Source organism: Tachysurus vachellii, chromosome 24 (assembly GCF_030014155.1).
Source record: "Tachysurus vachellii isolate PV-2020 chromosome 24, HZAU_Pvac_v1, whole genome shotgun sequence".
NCBI classification, from domain to species: domain Eukaryota; kingdom Metazoa; phylum Chordata; class Actinopteri; order Siluriformes; family Bagridae; genus Tachysurus; species Tachysurus vachellii.
The window spans coordinates 5,037,561-5,053,404 of NC_083483.1; the positions used below are offsets into that span (position 1 = coordinate 5,037,561).

General features: G+C 39.5%; 1 protein-coding gene across 9 annotated transcripts in view; it reads left to right on the forward strand.

Annotated features, from left to right (window-relative positions):
• Positions 1-15,844, forward strand: part of runx1 (RUNX family transcription factor 1) — a 38,833-nt gene that overhangs the window by 5,868 nt on the left and 17,121 nt on the right. For 6 of the 9 annotated variants that reach the window (XM_060860075.1, XM_060860072.1, XM_060860077.1 and 3 more), the window contains one exon: positions 14,873-15,117. In XM_060860075.1, coding sequence (XP_060716058.1) covers positions 14,873-15,117 — 245 coding nt within the window. Of the gene's footprint in view, positions 1-13,210; positions 13,796-14,013; positions 14,425-14,872; positions 15,118-15,844 lie in introns of those variants that run through there. The other 3 variants (XM_060860080.1, XM_060860076.1, XM_060860078.1) reach the window with 3 other exon arrangements.

The window sequence follows — 15,844 nt, forward strand, 5'->3', positions numbered from 1 at the left end:
AAATGTGCAGCAGGATTTGGGTTCCTCACTGCAAACACAAATGCGCAAAACCACAGAGAAGCTTTTGCTGCTGCAGATAAGGGTTTGTGAACTTGGACTGCATTTCACCCACCCATTCCCCCTTCCTGTCAGCCAGAAAGTACGCGTACATGGAAGATGTTGTTTTGTTGAAAATAACCGTATTTCTGTCAGTCAGGATTTTTTATGAGTTTGTCCTTTAACATCTTATTTTTGATTTTAAAAAGTTCCAGCCCTCTATTTAGGACTTTCACAGGGAAAAAAAGGGTTACTGCTGTACAGATTGGGCATATTACACAGGATCGCTGCTCCTTATGAACAGAAGTATGATTTATAGAAGTGACACGTGCAGGCTGATTCGTATCTTTTTGCAAATATTGAGGATGATGCAACATATTATTGAGATTAAGTGTGCATGTTAAGTGTTGATGTATTTCTTTAGATGTTTGATATTGTTTGCTCTGAAGTTGTTGCCTGCAGTTCTTTACTGTCTCATGCTCTGTGGCCAGGCTGTGGTAACATACCAATGACTGTGGCTACGTGACCAGCCTCAGTGCCTAACCAATATGCAAATGAACAATACCAGGGGTTTATTCATCCGCAAACTGTTAAACACAGAGACACATGCAGGCCAGGAAAAAAACAAAACTCACACACAGACAGATAAAGAGCCACAGTGACATGTGACACAAAGATACTATTCACAACTAACATCAGAAAACTAAAAATTAGCAGCTTTAAGTTTAGCTGGATTATTAATCCTGACCATAAAGCAAAGGTCAACCACTTTACATACTGGATAAGAGATTATTTATTTTGCACTTTATCCTGTCAGGGTCAAGGTGGATCACAGTCTCTGGGTCGCACACAATGTGTATATGTTAGTTTTAATCTAAACTAAGGTGTATAAGCTTAAATGTACTGCTTATGTTCATTATATGGATAGACATATGATCGAGCTGCTTCTGAATAAAGAAAAAAAAGCATAAAGAAAGCATAAAGAAAAATAAAAAAAAAACACATCTGAAAAATAAAAAAACACATGCTTCCAGGTTTGTTTAAATTCATTTGGCTTCTGTTGTTAACCAAATAGGTGTGTGTGTGTGTGTGTGTGTGTGTGTGTGTGTGTGTGTGTGTGTGTGTGTGTGAGAGAGAGAGAGAGAGAGAGAGAGAGAGAGAGAGAGAGATGTCACAAGGAACCTGTCAGTTAAGCAGAAGCAGTGTTCCTAACGGTATCCTTACATCTGTGGCTTCCTTCCTCCTCGGTATCAACTGAAGTGGACAAAGACAAAATGCCATAAAATTCAATTTTAAATCTAACAACGTCTGGTATTTCAAGCTGTATTAAAAGCACATCTAGCATGTGTGTGTGTGTGTGTGTGTGTGTGTGTGTGTGTGTGTGAGTATTTGAATATAGCCTTTTCCATACAGCATTTATTTTCATTTATTATTTTAACAGCATTCCCTTTCTCATGTACTGCCTGTCATTTTAGCGACACTCAGATTAGTTAGAAGACCCAAACCTCAGCACTCTCTCACACTCACCCTGCCTTGAGGCATGTTCTGACTCTATCCGTGCACATACCCTTACTGTAACTCATGCTTCCTCTGTTAGAGCAGTGACCAGCCTGAGTTTAGTGTGGTGTAAATGCTTTATTGGCAGTGCTCTAGCCCTTTGTATGTTTAACAGGATCAGAATCAGAAAGAGCTTTATTGCCAGGCATGTTTTCGCATGCTAGGAATTTTTTTAGTGACAGAAGCTCCACAGTGTTACAGAATGATACTATATAGGCAAAAATTGTATGTACACATGTACAGGTTGAAATGTGCAGTTGAAATATACATATACAATATAGGCAATTTGTATGTACAGATGTGCAAGTGTGAAATGTGCAATTGAAGTAAACAGTATAGACAAATATATGTACAGATGTGCCAAGTATGAGATGTGTAATTGAAGTAAACATGGTACAAATGTGCAAGTGTGAAATGTGCAATGAGTGTTGTGTGTTCCATGTGTGTTAAGTGTTCATCAGATGGATTGCTTGAGGGAAGAAACTGTTCCTATATCTGGTCGTTCTGGTGCTCAGGGCTCTGTAGCGTCGACCAGATGGCAACAGTTCAAAGAGTGAGTGTGCTGGATGTGTGGAGTCCGGAGTGATTTGCTTTGCCCTTTTGCTCACTCTGGAGAAGTACAGGTCTTGGAGAGTGGGGTGAGTTGTACCAATGGTTCGCTCAGCAGTCCGGACTACCCTCTGTAGTCTCCTGAGGTCAGATTTGGTAGCTGAGCTGAACCAAACAGTAATTGAGGTGCAGAGAATGGATTCAATGATTTAACAGCTCTGACGGTATGATTCAGCTTCTCTGCTTATTTCCTGGATGCAGTTAGCACCACCTGTTTCCAACACCGTCACGTGGGCGCATGACAGTGGTGCTCATGGGCATGGCCTCAGGTGTGAGGTCGGGAGGTGGAAGGAGAAAGAAGGGTCAGCTATGCTTAGTCATCAAAACATCACAGACGATAGCAATACAGTCAGCTACGTATAGTTACTGAGTACTTAGTACAATCATAAGATCTTGAGATCAGCTTTATGAAATAGATATTTTTTAACTGGCAGGTCAACGAATTTCAAGCGTTGGACCATTAAAATACTGTAGCATAGCTGAAAAATTGATCAGAATTTAAAACATGAACCTAACCATTCTTATTGTGGAATATATGATGACCTGCATTTATATCAAATAAATAAATAAATAAATAATTGTAATTAACAACAGGGCAGAACAGAAACACTCAGTGAGTGTAAAGAAAGCGTTTTCACAGTAGTTTCATTTCATTCATCCTCTCACACGTGTTTATTAAAATCTGTAGCTCTGTTCATAACAAACTTTTTATACAGACTTATGCTTACTAGGAAATTCATGAGTGTAATGAGAGAGAGAGAGAGAGAGAGAGAGAGAGAGAGAGAGAGAGAGAGAGAGAGAGAGAGAGAGACAGAGAGACAGAGAGAGAGACAGAGAAAGAGAGACAGACAGAGAGAGAGACAGAGAGAGAGAGACAGAGAAAGAGAGAGAGAGAAAGAGAGAGAGAGAGAGAGAGAAAGAGAGACAGAGACAGAGAGAGAGAGAGAGAGACTGAGAGAGAGACAGAGAGAGAGAGAGTGAGAGAGAGACTGAGAGAGAGACAGAGAGAGAGAGAGACAGAGAGAGACAGGAAAATGGAGCAAAAAAAAGAAAGGATAGATAAATAGAAAGATGCAAAGAAAGGGTTCATGTGTTTTCCACACTGTTTAACTCTTATTTTATAACTGATATCTCCATTTGCATGTTATACAGAGTAAGTCTGGTTCTGTCTGGTAATTGTGCAAGAGGTCATTTGAATGGTACAGGAGTGAAAAGTTCTTTAAGAAATCTTTAAGTGAAAGTACCACAAAACGCTACAGGTTACCTTTACAGCTCTGTTATTTATTTTCTCTCTCTGCCTGGTATTTGTTGGAGGCCAGGAATCTTTTTTCTTTATGCCAAAATTTATAACAATATTAGCAGATTTTCATGTGAAAAATCTACATTTCATCTTATCTACAAAAAAAGAGCTTAAAGCAGACATGTTTAATAAAAAATAAATCAAAGCCCTGTTTAATATTTGTGGTTTGCTCAAAAGATATGGGATCATCTTATTGGACTAGGTGTGGACGCAGTCAATCTTGCATTACTCCTCCTCTGTCTTGTGCTCCTTTTCTCCTCCTGCCTCCGCCCCCAGGCAAGCTCGAGCCATGTGGAGGACTGGCCAGTGATCAGAGGGGCAGCTGTTATGTTTGATCTGCATGCTCGCTGCTCCACACGACATCCATGGTGCAGTGAGAGGATGTCTAATAAAGCTCCTTCATTTCCTTTTGCTTTCATCTCTCCTTCATGATCTCTTTTTTTTGGATCGTTAACTTGCTATTGTAGTTATTCTATTCTTTCTCTCATGACTGGAAACACCCCCCACCCCACATACACACACCTTTTACAGCTTAGGTGCGAGGCCTAAGCCTGATTAGGTCAATAAGACACTTAATTGAGTGTAAATGCTATACTTGTTGTGGCTAATTTGATATTCTGTGTCTTCCACACTGGGTCACAGCTGCCTAAGAAAGATCTGGTATATTGGGAGCGCAGGCATGGACCAGTCTTTGGCAGACTGGAAATATTGATTTGTGTTATAAAGCATGAATAGACAGAGATCAGGACAGGGAAGGTAGGTGTTACCATTGATTGCATAGTGTCTCTTGATCGGAGTCTCTTTGTTCCTCTCTCAGACTGTAACTAAATGCGCTAATCGCTTCACATCCAAAGGTTTGTCTGCTGTCTTATAGACCCAAATGATTGTTGAATGACTGCTGCTGTCTGTGGTTACAAGTTACAACTAAACACCTTAGAAGTGACTGTTGGTACTAAGAAAGAGTAAAGAACAGAGCCAGAAATTTGCACAACCACAGCAAGGGGACTACAGATATAATATGAAAATATATTCTGGGATCAGAAAACTTTCAGCATGTTGCACAAAAGTTCAGTTTAATAGATCAACCTGAAGCTGTAGCAGGTGAAACCAGTTGATATGAAAAGGCATGTTAACAGCTCTGGTTTGTTTCAGGTCACATCACACCACCTCGTCAGTTATTATATGTAACGTTCACGGACGATCTCCCGCAGTTAACAGGTCAGACCCTCTTGCAGGATTTGGTGCATGCACTGCTTTTATTTAACAAACAAAACTTACATAACAAAACATAACAAAAGCAAATCATAAGTGACATGGAAACATAACCTGGATAGCACAGCGTCCGAAGTTACTGCCTATACGCAATGGTACATCAAATAATGACTGACAATAATCATGACAACAAGACAGACATATATAGAGCAGAGCATCAAGGGAAACAACAACAGATGAGAACACATTAAGAAAAGGACGTGGCACCGTCCACCTAATAGCAAGGAACTACATCTGACATTATAACAACATGATCTGTTGTCTTTTTTTTAAATAAAAGCAGGAACTTTAACCCAGAAATTGGCTACTTGTTTGCTTCAAGCATCTTGGAGAAACTGACACAATTATCATATGTAACATTTCTTTTTTGGGGGAAAAATTATTTCTGAAATAAAGGTGCTCATCGTGAAGCAGCGATGTAGCTTCCTGCAATCTTTCTCTGTGCATCTACAGTATGTCCCTTATCGGCCTATTGCATGCATGGTGTAGATTTTCCATCTCATATCTCCAGGGTCCTGGGTCCAAGCCTGAGCTCAGATTACTGTCTTTGTGGAATTTTGCATGTTCTCCTTGTGTTCATGTGGTCGTCTTCCGGTACTCCAATTTCTTGGAAGGCTATTCTAAATTGGCCCTAGGCCTTATTAATGAACTAGAGCTCCATCCAGGTTGTTTTGTGCCCTGTTTTCCCAACACTGGCTCTGGATACATGAAAACATTGACCAAGATTAAGTGGTTGCTGAAGATGAATGCAGGCTCTTCCTGGGATGTGTTACAGACAGTAGCAGCAAACTCCAGGACATCAACTGTTCTCAAAAGCCATTCTCTGAATTAGAAAATAACACACCATTTAGATAGGAACTTGTGTGCTTGGACACTGATAGGTGAACCCCCTGGAATGCCTTCCATAAATTGGTGGCCTTTATTCTGAGCTCATAGCAGCTTTTCACAAGCAGTGTTTTTTAGGCTTCTATTTCTTCTCTTCTGTAAAAAACTAAAACCAAATGGTTGGTCCTACAGTTATGTTTGATTCAGAATATTACATTAGTTAAATATTAGCATGTTTGTGGTTCTTTAGGTAGTTTCCAAGCGTTCTAGGGAAACATGCAAAATGACTAAAGAGTTTTTGATTACATGAAGCTGTTATCAGTTTATGCAATGCAGCCAGTGTAGGGTTGAGATAGTTGGGGTCATTTGTTTTGTTTTGTTTTTTTTTGACTCAGTGATTCACCAAATCCACCAGTGTAGGTTAATTGAACTGGACTTTTCCACCCCTTAATGTGCCAATCAAACTGGATCTTAATGTGTTAGATCCGGTGTTAGGTTTTAATGTCCATCATCCTAATGTGTAAATATGCCATATATTGTGAATAAGTACATCAGTCTTTATATTCAGTGACCAGTAAGAAGAAGGAAAAGAAAACCTCAGTGCAAACCCACAGTGTTTTAAGTTTTATTCTATTACTTTTGGTAGAAAGATGTGCTGATGGTGATGGATGGGGACATCCCAGAACTCTGCAGTGAAATTTCCATCATGCTTTTCTCCATTGCCATTACTGCCCCTCTGCTGTGAAACCGCAACAGGAAACGGCAATATAATGGTCAATACTGTGACGGTGCAGGACTGAGTCTGGGTAGGGCTTTTTGTGACCACAGAAACTCTTCCAGACCATAGTAATGAACGAATTAAGGCTGCAGTAAACCTAAAGGGAACTGTCCCCAAGTGGAACTCCACAGAACTTCATCAGTGTGGTTAATGAGGTTGAGGTGTAAATGGTGTCTGAGATGCATTTTCCTCTTCCAGCAGGCCTGCTTTATGAGCCTTACGTTTGACGGCTGCTAATTTATTTATCTAATGACACTTTCCTGCATGAGGCCTAGTGCATGAACATACCTAGTTTTTGGAATGTTTTTCTGGGTTATTTTCAGACTGAATATACAGTAGGTGAGTATCACGTAAAAAAAAATGTATGGGCTCAAGCCTTTCTGAATCTTAAACTGATTTTTGTGGCTAAATCTTTACCGAACGTATTATTTTTGTTCCTTTATGGCGAAGCAGCCAACTGGCTCCATCACGTGTAGTGTTCTAGATTTCTAGACTTCCAAAATAGCAGTAAACCTTTTGCTTGCCAGCAAATGTCTAAGAATCATGTACATGTGAGATAAGCTTGATTCCTGATTTGCTTTTTTATTTAGGCCAAGCACTTTTTTGTGCTCCTTTGTCCATACACTGGAAAATACATCACAGATGAAACAAATGAGCTTCTGTTTAATTAACCTTCTTAAATGAACCTCTGAAATCCTGCATACACCAGTCTTGATGCTTATTAACTGACAGAAGCGTCTGTGTTTTGTCGTATCTGTGTGGTCTGACTTTTTTGTTAATAATTGTATAATTTCTATATACAACAGCAAATGTATGACATTAATTGCATATAGCAGTGAATTATTACCTCTTACCTGTCCTTCCCCTACCATCCCAGGGTGTGGTGGTACACAAATCTATACATACAGGAAAAATAAGAGCAACAAAAGTGGAACAATAGAGTTCAACCTATCAATCAGCCAATCAATCAATCAATCAATCAATCAATCAATCAATAATGTTATCTATGACAGGAATTGAATACAGACCCCTATAAAGTTCTGAGTTTTTAGTTAGCGTATAAAAAGGCATCTGCTCATATCTACCCACAAGTGATCTATATTTAATCACCAGCAGAGACGAGCCAAGACTCAAAACAAAGCCACTTGTGATGACGCCTCATCCAGAGTCACCTAGTAATTTTATGTGATGTGTCAGTGGCATGAGCTTGAATTTTGAATTTTCTCACTCTCTCCAATTACTAAAATTCAGAATCTCTTTTCCAACAAGATTAAAAAAAGTAATTATTGTTTATGTCACTGATGTGTTCAGATTACACCACGTACAGTGTTTAACGGTGTATTCAGGAAATTCACAGATATTTTATACGGATCAAGCATCCACTCATTTCACTGTTTGACTGATTTTGATAAACATTTTGATAAAAATACAGAATTTAACTCATTTTTTCTGTTTGTTTCCTAAAATAATCCAAATCTAACGTATAAATGTACTAATAAATAGAATATTAGTGATTACAGATATAGATCACATCAAGACTAAATATAAGATGCACTAGAAATGGATTTTTGAAAGGTACAGTGTTTCCACGTGAGTTTAACACACAAAGTGTCTTTCATTTTACTGTAGAAAAACCATATTGATATTTACATAAGGTGTTCAAGCAACCAGGGGCATTGTACTTAAAAATTATTTTACGAGAAAGCTTTTACATTCCAAAGTTTTACTGGAAGCCCTTTACTTATGGCAATTGTACAGAGAAAATGAAATTACTTGTGCTTTGTCTGTATTGCTTTATGATACATAAAATCATTTAAGAGCCATCAATGTCAGCCATTTAAGCCATAAAGAAACATAAATTATCTTTAATTTATACATTTAAAGAATGTTCTGTATGCCTCTGTGTGCTTTCACCTATTACAAATACTTTTAACTCTGTGTGTGTGTGTGTGTGTGTGTGTGTGTGTGTGTGTGTGTGTGTGTGTGTGTGTGTGTGTTTGTGTGTGTGTGGGTACTTCTGCTTCACTGACTCTGCTCATCTGCTCATCAATTCAACATTTCACTAAATGGTGCCCGAGGCACATCTCTAGTGGGTCTGGTTCCTCCCACGCATGGCGCTGGCTTAGAGCTCCACAATAAGTCGGCCATATCACAGGTTCATGACAGTCCTAAATGAAGACTTAAAGTTAACCATGGCTGAACTAAATGTTTTAGTGCAAGATTTCTGCCCAATCTTTGATAGTTAGTGTTATTCACATTCTTGGCCATCTCTCTGGTAAGGAAACCCTCTGTTGCAGTGTTGTAATTACATCAGGCAACATTAAGTGTTTCCCAGAGGAACAAACTAAAGAACCCATTTACTCTTTTTATAAAAGTAAAATACCAAAAACTGACAGTCTACAAAATACCACATGTTACAAAATAGTTATTCTATTTTTTTTCCCACATCTTTTTTTCCCATTTTTTTTCCCACATCTTTGCTGAACACAGAGATCCAGTGATTACAGAGGTATAATTTGGTAGCTGCTGTTTCTTTGTAGTTCAGTTGGCTGCTGTGGCTAGAACTTTTAAGTATCATATTATTGTTTAGATCATTCTGTATTCAGGTTTGTATTTTTTTGTATTAATTTGACCAGTTTAATCGTGTGTGTGTGTGTGTGTGTGTGTGTGTGTGTGTGTGTGTGTGTGTGTGTGTGTGTGTGTGTGTGTGTGTTTGTAAAAATAAAGTTAGAAAACTATAAACCTTAATCTAAAGTGCAATAGCTGCTGTTTGGCTCTGTAGGGAGTTGTTAAGCTGTGATGTGAACAAGTTGAAATTCACAATGGGACCATTACACTGCTGTGTTAAGGGACAGGCCAGAAGCCTCACTAACCCTTTCATCACTCACACTGTGACTGATAGTTTTTATCTTAAAGCTAAGTTGAAGTCAGCTGAGGAGATGATTAACCCACAGTGGTGTGTTTCTTCTCTTAACTTTATTAATACAATAAATACAAATAAATATGTTTAATTGTTGAGATTATTATTATTATTATTATTATTATTATTATTATTATTATTATAACAACAACAACAACAATAATAATAATAATAATAATAATAATGTTTTTCCTTGCCATCATCACCACAAGTTTGCTCATTAAGATAGATTTTAGGGATAAATATGAATTCATTTTAAACTTGACATTTCTTATTCTGTTTCAATGCTTCCGTGAAGCTGCTTTGAGACAATGTCAATATACAAATAAATTAAATTGAATTGAATTGATTTGGTGTACACTGAGTGAACTAAAAATCCTGGCCACAGTAGATCAGACCATCAGAACTGTATTAATGCGAGTATAAAGCTGGATAGAGTGTGTGTACAGTATGTGTGGTGGCAGTAGAGCGGCAACATACACATTCACACTCACGCACAAATACTCAAGCAGTGATACACTCTCTATGTAGTGATAGTGACCCAGTGTCATGCTGTGTGTATCTGTTAGCCAGCCTGAGAGAACAGGGCAGAGTACTTTGCTCTGTCACTTCACTAAGCTGCTAACTGATATGTCAGAAAATCAATTAATTACTTTTAAGTAGCAGTTAACGGCATCCACACAATACAGCTACATTAATTATTGAAGAGGACCGAAGCTGAGTTATTTCTCCTCCCCCTCTCTTAACTAAAAGGCCCACAGAGTGAAGAGAAAGAGGAGGAAAAAGAGGAAAATAGATGATGAAGATGGAAGGAAGGAGGGCCACTGGGTATAATATGGGTAAACAAAAGGTCATTGGTGGCACAAAAAAAAAACCAAAGGTTCTTTCCTGGCATCAAAAATGCATGGCTTGAGAAGCTATTCTGATACTTACTGTAACTACTGATACCCTTCTCTATGAGAAAATGAATATGAGATACTGAATATTTGACTCTGACAAAAGGTATAAAATTTGAATGCCTACTGGTTGGGGCAGCATTGATTGCCTAAGCCCCAGGAAGCTAAAGGGGCATTATTGATCTTGTGCACCCAGCACTCGTGGCCTCAGGGTCTCCTGTCTCTGGGGGCCTGGAAGCGACGGACTGCCTCTAGCCAGTTTAAAAGAGGACATCTTCATCTGGGACTAAATCTGTGCATGGGCAAGTCATATTGTGTGGCACACTAAGTGTTTTAACAGTAACACTGGCGATTTTTCAATGCCACTGTGCTGCTATGTGGTCAACCAGCATTCTCCCTGCTATACACTCCAGAAAGGTTGGTTTCTTTCCAGAACTGTTGTTGTGGAGTCAGTGAGATATTGATGCTTCCGTTATGGTGTAGATGTTGTTTAGCAAATCTCTGTGGTAATTCCTATGTGGCCACTGACTCCAAAGGAAGTTTTATTCATATGTCCATGGATCATCCCTCAAGTGGACTCCACACACATTAATTTGTCAGCCAGCGAACTGCCTCTATACCTACAAGAAAAATGTACAGTATCAGCAGTTATATACTCAAACTATATCCTATAGAGTGTGAGTATAGCTGTAGTTGTACAACAAAATGTCACTCTCTTAAAAACAGTTATTCATTTATTATTCAGTTATTCAGTTATTTTATTATGAAAACGGATATTCAATTTTGTCTTTTTCTTTGCCTCATGCAAACTTCATGCTGCTCTTATTTCCCAGCCATCATGGTCATGGCACGAGGACAAAAAAGGTAGTGAAAAATCATTTCAGTTGCTAAATGAAATTAACAGGTTTGAAGTGCCCCAAGGCAAAAAGCCTGCCTTGTCTCCTGTGGCCAGGGTTAGTGAGGGAATATATTAGTTATGACTGCATCCTGCTGTAGCCGTCTTCAGCCTTGTCCTTACTTCAGATCTTTTCTACTGTCTTGGAGGGCAGTGAGTAAGGAATGAGTATATAAGGAAAGAGGTGAAAGCAATAATCCGGAATACTTTGGGAAGAAACCCTAAGACTCGCCATAATCATACCGACTCGGACAGACTTAGATATGAACTACTTCAGTCCCTCCGGACCTCTGTCTTTCGCCATGTACCTCAGGAGGAAGAGCCAAAACAGCAACAGGCTCTTTGGTAAAGGGAGAACCGTCCTGTTTTTCAGTCTTTTGTGTTTGTGGCCTTTCTTTGTTGCAGTCGTTTCCTCAATTTAGTTGTCTTTTTTCCCGTTCAATGTGATTATGTCCTACTCAATTAATTCTGTTCATTGAATAGAATGCAATTACATTGAATGAAAGCTTTTGATGTTCTTCCTTTTTTTGTCATGCATCTCTAAAGAACTGTTGTGTTTTCAGGGCATCAAAATGTTTTTTTTATGTAGTTAAGATGTTGAAACGGATCGTTGAAACACTGGCGAGCTTGTAACCTTTCGACGCTGGTCAATAAATTTTATAGCTGACAAGCACTATTGATCTATAGACTTAAAAGTTATCAAATGACACCATCCCGGAGCTGAAGACGGATATACAGTGGTGTCTTTTAGCTACTCATTCTGTTCTGCTTTTCAGGTTTGCTTTTCTGTACGATTCTTTATTCCTAAAAATGCTTGGTAGTTTAAAACTGTCATGATTTTTATATAAAATGTGTTTCCAGTAGTCCAGGACAGGTGTGTAAAGCGATTTGTAGCATTTTATCTGGTGTCAGCTTTAACACATGCAGTATAAGTAACGTATGGCATTTCCAAAGATAGTCAAATATAACATAACACTGTTATAATTTCAAAGCAGAAATACAAACTTGGCCTTCTTTGTTAATTACAAAAATGTAATTATTTATTTTTGCACATTTCATAAGCATGTTTATAAAGCTTACTATCCATAAATGGTTGAATTGCTGTTTTATTTACAATCTGCCTCAGTTTCATTCTCCTGGTCTTATCCAAGTGCTTTCTCATCTCAACTAAATCCACTATTCTTCTTTAACTGTGACTCTAGGTGATGATTTGAAAGTGGATACATCTAAACATCTAAACGTTTAATGGCTGTATTTGTAGCATGGCGTACTTACCCAAACCAATGGCAAACCAAAATGGAATTATTAAAAAGTTATTAAAAAGAAAGGGAACAATAACTAATCAGAGGCGGCATTAGGCCTGGAATTTTATATGGAATTTTATAAAAACACAAAGAGTTTTCTTGGGATTTATGCATGTCTGCAGTCTACAAGTTGTAAGAGAACTGCCAGTTAAAAACGCAAAGGTAAATTCAGAAGTGTAGAAATAATGAAGATGGGAAATTCTTTCCTCAACACCCGTCCAAACATCTACTCTGGGAAGCATGTTGGCCTCTACAAGACTTTTAAGACTGGTAACCGACATCAACATGTTAAAATACACCGATTTCATCTGGTAACAGACACGACCAGGATGTCGGGGAAGGTTTACATACATGAAGAGAACCGCTGGAACAGGCGTCTTCTGCGCGCAACCATGGAGGTCGCTTGCTGCCCCCTTTTGGCAGCGTGTTAACAGATTATCCATGGCTCCTGATAGAGTCGCAGAAATGTTAAGTAGAAATGTTAAGTCTTAAAACTCCTATAACGACATCTGAAGGAAATGCACTGGAATGGAATAACTGGGTTTACTCCTCAACTTCAAATGCTCGGGTACGTGAATCACTGGACAACTAGCTTTTTTTGACAGATGTTAATCACAGTTATTCCTAAATGTGATGAAAAGGGCGGAAAAGCGTTGTTGTTACTCTGCTTCCTAACTAAAATAAATAAACTTAACAATGTCGCGATCAAGGCGCGCGCCAGCGCAAGGAATTCCATTGACGCTTCTGGCTGTCATAAGTCGGACTTTCTCGCTCTCTTCGGACGTTTTCCTGATTGGACGAGTCTACTAGAAGCAATTGTCTCTAGCCAATGGTGTTTTCTCGCAGGCTCCCGTATGCAAATCAGCTGTGCAGGGCTGCATTCCTGCACAACCCAACGGCAGTAAAAGCAGCCCGTAGCTTGGAGATCCATTCATATCACACCAGCGGTGTGTTTGCGACCTTACAGGAGCTACACGTCCCGACATCATCCAAAAGATTCGCGTTCCTTAAGCTGCTAAAAATAATACGACCGATCGTGCAGACGAACTAAAAGTACCGTGTCTACACGTGACCAGACGCGGGACGTGTGTCGGAGTGCCCGAATTGTGCAGCTTAAAAGTTTGTAAAGGACAAGTGTGTTTGCGGTGACTCGTGTTTACTGACAAGCTTGTGAGTGCAAGTCTTACATTTTAATGTGGACTCTTTAAAAAAAAGTGCACTGAAACTCTCCTCATCGCCGCAGGACGCACGGACGCAGACAGACAAGCGCGCGCTGTCCAGACTAACAACAGTCTAATCCCCATCTGCTGAAAACACTTTTATAGACTCGGCTTTACACGGAGCTCAAAGGGAAAAGCCTCATATAAGGATACCAATGGTTTTCCTTTGGGACGCCAAATACGGTATGACACGTTTCATTTGTTTTGTGACACACACTGAGTTTCCATGTGATGGAGCATATTGAGTTTCCTCTGGTTGACTTAAATCGACTGTTGTCTTGTGCGGTGACCGTTTCCTCATTTAACTGACGATAAATATTCATTTGCTAAACTGTAAACATGCTTCTGTATAGAGTTGGTGTGCGCCATGAAAGTTTCCAAAAGTGCAGGCGCAGCTCTCTCTCTCTCTCTCTCTCTCTCTCTCTCTCACACACACACACACACACACACACACACACACACACACACACACACACACACACACACACACACACACACACACACACACACTTTATGCTGCTCCTGTTGTGCGGCGCACTGTAGAAGCGTTTATACTGGCCGCGTGTCTGGTGTATTTGGAGAGGACACAGCAGTAGTAAGCTGAGCGGAGCAGCTAAAACCTCTTAACCACACTCATGTGGCATCGATTGTGGTTGGCTGAGTGACAGGAGGCCGTTCTGACTGTCAGGAGCAGCGCCGCGGTTTCAATGCTTTCATGCGCCTTGGAGACGATTCTGGCACGCGCCCTGCTGCAGGATGTCACCGGGGTCACAACCCCACACAAGAGATCCACGTTCTTGTCTTTTGAAATTGTAAAACTTTTTTACAAAGCTAAATGATGTTGAATTACCGCCTCTAGAGTTTATATCCAGCTGGACACAAATGAAAAAGTGGATTTATCTCTTGGGGATTTTATGCGTCAGATGATCAGACTGTGTTGTTTTAACATTTTTATTTCAATGATCAGGTTTAACACACAAAATATTATTTTATTCCTTTTTGCCATTTGCCAAGTCGTCTGAAACCTTCCACTACTGATTTTTTTTTATAGAAACCGGTGTTCATATTAAAAATGAGAGTTGTTTTCGGAACCATTTATATTTCTAAAGCCTGTGCAACAAGAAGCATTTTATATATTAACGTGACTTTCCAAAGTATCATGAAAATATTCCAAAAACAATTTGTTTGTGTTTGTTTCTAGTATGATTAGCAGTCTGGCAGTATGAGATTATAAGGAGTGTCCATGTGCATGTGTTACAGACCAGGCCCCCCACCGCCGCTTCACACCGCCCTCCTCCAGCCTGGGCACCGGGAAGATGACCGACACTCTCCCCGCGATGGGAGCGCACGAGGGCGGCGGCGGGAAACTGCGCATGTGTGACCGCAGCATGGAGGTCCTTTCCGAGCACCCGGGAGAGCTCGTGCGCACCGACAGTCCCAACTTCCTGTGCTCTGTGCTGCCCACACACTGGCGCTGCAACAAGACTCTGCCCATCGCCTTCAAGGTAACCGAGCAACACAACTCACTGTGCACAGCCTGCTTCGTGCGCGTCAGGAGACTGAACTGAACCCAAAATGTCCTGTGCGCGCGCTTGCATGGAATTAGTCATAAGCAATTGTTTTCCAATTTGTTATTAGTTAATTATCCGATTAATAAGAGTTCAAATATCTAAGTGTCTATTCTTAATTAACAGAATAATGCTGTAATATGCTGTAATTAATATATTTAAGATTTGCACATTTTACTTATTTAACTGCCGTGAAAATTATGATCCATTAAATTGTCTGAAATAAATGACCTTTGTTAACAAATGAATCCTGGGACACAGTTTACATTCTTCAAAACAAACCATACATGAAATTTATATGAAATCCAAATGTTAAACATTTATTACGTCATTCTAATTTTTGGATTTTTTTATTGAATGGTAGAATTTTATTTAACAAATCTTGAAGTTATCCGAACAATTTTGGAGGAAATCCCCCTCAGTAATGACTTGCTTATCTGGCATTACTGTTTATTTAGCTGGAGGACGACGGTGTTCGAGGCGGATTTCAAATTCTTTCATCGTTCTGCATCAATTTTCCGCGAAATCCCAGAAAATCTGTGTGTTCGGTGACAAACAGCCCTGAATAAGCCCTTTAACACACACAGGCTTTAAACAACTCGATCTGGACAGAAATAATCACCAGTGTGCTGATAGAGAAATATTAATGCAATATAGAGAAAGT